The 4,366-nt window shown below is 42.8% G+C and overlaps 1 protein-coding gene across 1 annotated transcript; it reads right to left on the bottom strand.

The window, feature by feature from the left end:
- Positions 1 to 1,711: 1,711 nt before the first annotated feature.
- On the bottom strand, positions 1,712 to 2,434 carry LOC125674324 (uncharacterized). The gene has a single exon (XM_048911461.2). The coding sequence runs from the start codon at positions 2,432 to 2,434 to the stop codon at positions 1,712 to 1,714; it is 723 nt and encodes a 240-aa protein (XP_048767418.2).
- Positions 2,435 to 4,366: the final 1,932 nt, after the last annotated feature.

Below are 4,366 nucleotides of genomic sequence, written 5' to 3' on the forward strand. Positions count from 1 at the left end.
ATTGATTATTGCATTAGTATGCAAACTTCACACTAATTGCTGATTACAACCATATAAAATGTTTACAATTACCTATGGGTCGAATTATGCGGGCGTCGAACAGCAAGGCTACCGCTATATTTAGAGCGACCCTGAGCACCAGCGACCGTGATCACCGCTACACCTGGGCAGACCCAAGGCAGTCCCAGAGCAGTCCCACTTTTTGAGAGAGCAGTCCCAGAGCAGTCCTGGGACTGCTTGGCTGTCAGGTTGGGTCTGGTTGGTACTGTACTTTAAAGAAATGTTAACCTAGACATTATGCCTTGAACTGTTTAAGATGGGGCTTTCATATTTTGTGTATAGATTCCTTAAGGCTAAACCTTTATTAAGTTACATTTCATAAATGATCATAGACCTTTTGATCTTGGATCACAGTCATGGTTCGACCTTTGGTGCTAGGTTTGGTCCACAATATGAGTTAAATATTTCATGGGAAGCAAAGATTAATTTTCCTCAAGTTTTGAGACTTTACCCCCCTTACGTACCTGATCCTACTGGGATCCGTGTTTGCCCAACTCTCTATTTTGCATTGCTTATGTAACGTGCGAGACCCGAGCGATCTCCTTGGGATCGTACTTGGTTTGCCCAAGTCTTATAAGGATAATAACGAATGCAAAATATACAGATAATGGACACTTGTCTAGTGTAAAACAAATTCTAATATACAGATATGCTTGTGTCACTTGCCTAGTGCTATAATTAACAAAGAGAACTCACTTATGCCTATTTTAATCAAGGTGCTGCCTCTTGGCTACCCACACCACTTGGCAGCTTGCCACTTGGTAGCTTGCCACTTGGTCACCCGCACTTGCCACTTGGTAGCTTGCCACTTGGTCACCCGCACTTGCCACTTGGCTTATGCAAACAATGTATGGCCACACGACCCGTAGTCAACTTGGCTCTCTGTGATCACTTGGTCACTTGCCACTTGGTCACCCGCACTTGCCACTTGGCTTATGCAAACACTAGTATAGCCACACGACCCGTAGTCAACTTGGCTCTCTGTGATCACTTGGTCACTTGGTCACCCGCACTTGCCACTTGGCTTATGCAAACACTAGTATAGCCACATGACCCGTAGTCAACTTGGCTCTCTGTGATCACTTGGTAGCTTGCCACTTGGTCACCCGCACTTGCCACTTGGCTTATGCAAACACTAGTATAGCCACACGACTATGGTCTCTAGTTTGTAATTAAGCCCGACAACAATTCGTCGTCATGCAAGTTGAACACTTCAATTCACCTCAGCAAACCGGCCTTTTTCCAATATAAATAATCTTTACGTCAATAAGCATAATTTTCTATAGGCAAGAATCCGATTTTTGAGCTTACTTTGCTCATCTGAACCAAACATTCATTTTCATCTTATTTATATACATACAACATTCATTCTGGTAATTTCTTTTAATCAATTAACACGTTAATTAAATTATATACAATGATTTCTTGATTTACAAAATACTGCAAAGGGGAATAACTCTCAACCGCTTCATTTCTCCCCCCTTAAGCTCATACGTCCCGCATGACAATATTCACAAGATAACATTGCACTATTTGGCACAAAACAAAGATTAGATTACACAGAAATAAATGAAAAATTTAGAGACTGCTGAACTGTCTGCTCAAATGTTATCCCATCTGTTCTATTACACATGTCACACAAGTCTGCTTTCTACAACATTTTCTCCTTCTTCACGGTGATGACTTTTCTCCCATTCTCTCTGACAATGGTGGTTGTAGTTATTGACTTTGTATACCGGACCGGCTCTGTTTGAGTACAGGAATCTACCATGTCTCTCTCTGTCTGGAAGTCTGCAGACCTAGCTGACTGGACAGGAGGATCTCTCTGCTCAGACTCAATCATAATAGAACAAGGTCGAGCTACCTTGGGTGGTGCTGGGCTGTATACTGGCATTGGAGAAGTTCTCTTCCTAACAGCAGGATCACATGTTGATCGCCTTTCTGTCTCCGGACCTCTCCTTCCAAGCTGCACAGTCTCTATAGCCTCCCCAATACTAACATCTGGGTCTTCAGCCAACCACGCGTCATCATCCTCTGATGCAGATCCATCATTGTCTCCTTCTGTCCCTTTAGACGAAATGTTCTCACTACTTTGCGTATCTTCTACAGTATGGTCGTCACATGTATCCTCCGTCACCTTGCTACACGAGGGATGGTCATTTTTCTCACTCTGTCTTGTTGAATGCTTTCGTTTGACATGCCTTAGATAATTAATCTTCTTGTCTGTGGAATAGTCACACTGTTTGCAGAAGAATTTGTTCTCATAACACTGAGCCATATGGTCTCTCCATATGGTGTGATTCGATGACTGGAAAGGGCAAAACACACACTTCCGTACTGTATCCCCACGACTGGTTATCTTGGTGTTAGGCATGTTCCTGAAATGACAAAAATTAAGGGATTGTTTGTTTAAACAATACTCCTAAACATACTTGACAATGAACAATACCACGTAAAGAAATCAAACTGGCTGCTATTTACAACTGGTTACCCTGCCTAGGTAACCCAACAAGCTAATAAACATAGTCTTGGAGCCAACCCGGAGCTTTTTTTGTTCTACCAGAACGAAGAGTATCAAGGTTGTTGTCAACCTCACTTGGTAGATGTTCTATCTCCGGCTCCTCACTTACAACGGTACTAGGATTAGCAATTTCCAGAGGACTCTCTTTCTCGTTCCGCAAAATTTGTTCGCGCTTCAACCTGAGTCTGTCTACGTGTACAACTTGGGCTTTTCCACGTGTCCCACAGTTCACTTTGAACGTAATATCACTGATTTTGTCCATAATCTCATATGGACCTCTCCAGTAGCTTGTGAACTTTGGAGACAGACCAACTTTCCTCAAAGGGAAATAGACATAAACCTGATCTCCTTTGCTAAATTTTTGCCACGAGAGCTTCTGATCATGGTATTTCTTTTGGCGTACCATTGCTGTCTTGATATTCTCTCTGACATATTTATGTGCTTCTTCCATTCTTTCTTTGAGTTGCCAAGCCCATTTATTTTTGGGTATATACTTCACTGCGTTTGGCATCTCATACATTATGTCAAGAGGCGTAGATACCTCTCTTCCGAGCATCATGTAATTTGGTGTGAAACCAGTGGTTTCATGTACTGAAGCTCGGTATGCCATCATTACATAAGGCAGGTAACTATCCCAGTCAGAGTGGTGCTCATTAACATATGCACTTAACATTGTGGCAAGTGTCTTATTAAAGCGCTCGACCATTCCGTCACTTTGCGGGTGATACGGAGTGGTTCGGGTCTTCTTTATTTGTAGCACACGACACATCTCGGAGAAAAGTTCACTTTCATATTGGCGTCCTTGATCTGAGTGAATACTGGACGGCACGCCAAATCTTGACACTACTTCTTCTACTACTATTCTTGCAACTGTCGCTGCCTCCATATTTGGCATGGGGAAACTCTCAGTCCACTTGGTGAAATAATCAGAAACAACAAGTATATACTTGTTGCCATTTTCAGTGACTGGGAGTTCTCCAAGGATATCCGTTGCAATTCTATCCATTGGCAGTCCACTTTCTACTAGTGTCATTGGTGCTTTCTTTTTCATCTGAGGACTTTTCCTTCTAGAGCATTTCTCACAACCGGCAATATAGGCCCTAGTATCTGCCTGTAGACCTGGCCAGTAATATTTCTGACGGATTCGCGCAAGCGTCTTGGTAACACCCAAATGACCAGCAGTCTCCAAGTCATGACAAAATTGGAGAACCATTCTACGCTCGGTTGCTGGTACTACTGCCTGCAGGCTAGAAAAATTTCTATCTCCTTCAGTGTACTTTCTGTACAAAATAGCATTGTCCAGGACAAGGATATTCCACTGGGACCAAAGAGACCTTACAACATATCCCAAGCCACTTATCTCTTTGTAATCAGGTCTTTTTCTCTTATTTAACCAACTCTTAACAAGTTTCAAGTCACTGTCCTGATCTTGTACATCTTTTATCCTGCTATATGGTTCCTCGATAGCACCTGCTTTTGCTGCATTGCAAACGGGAGCATCTTTTTCTGGTTCGTATCCACACTGGCGACATGGCACTCTGCTTAGGGCATCTGCATTTCTATGTTGCAACCCTGGGCGATGCTGAATCTGGAACTTGAAAGTGCTGAGTGTTTCTAGCCATCTGGCTAACTGGCCCTCGGGATTCTTAAACTGAAACAACCATCTTAGTGACCCATGATCACTGCGGACAAGGAACTCCTTACCGTAAAGGTAGTGTTTGAAATACTTCACAAAGTGTACAACAGACAGAAGTTCTTTCCTTGTCACACAGTATTTACGCTCAC

This window comes from Ostrea edulis, chromosome 3 (genome assembly GCF_947568905.1).
Source record: "Ostrea edulis chromosome 3, xbOstEdul1.1, whole genome shotgun sequence".
NCBI lineage: Eukaryota > Metazoa > Mollusca > Bivalvia > Ostreida > Ostreidae > Ostrea > Ostrea edulis.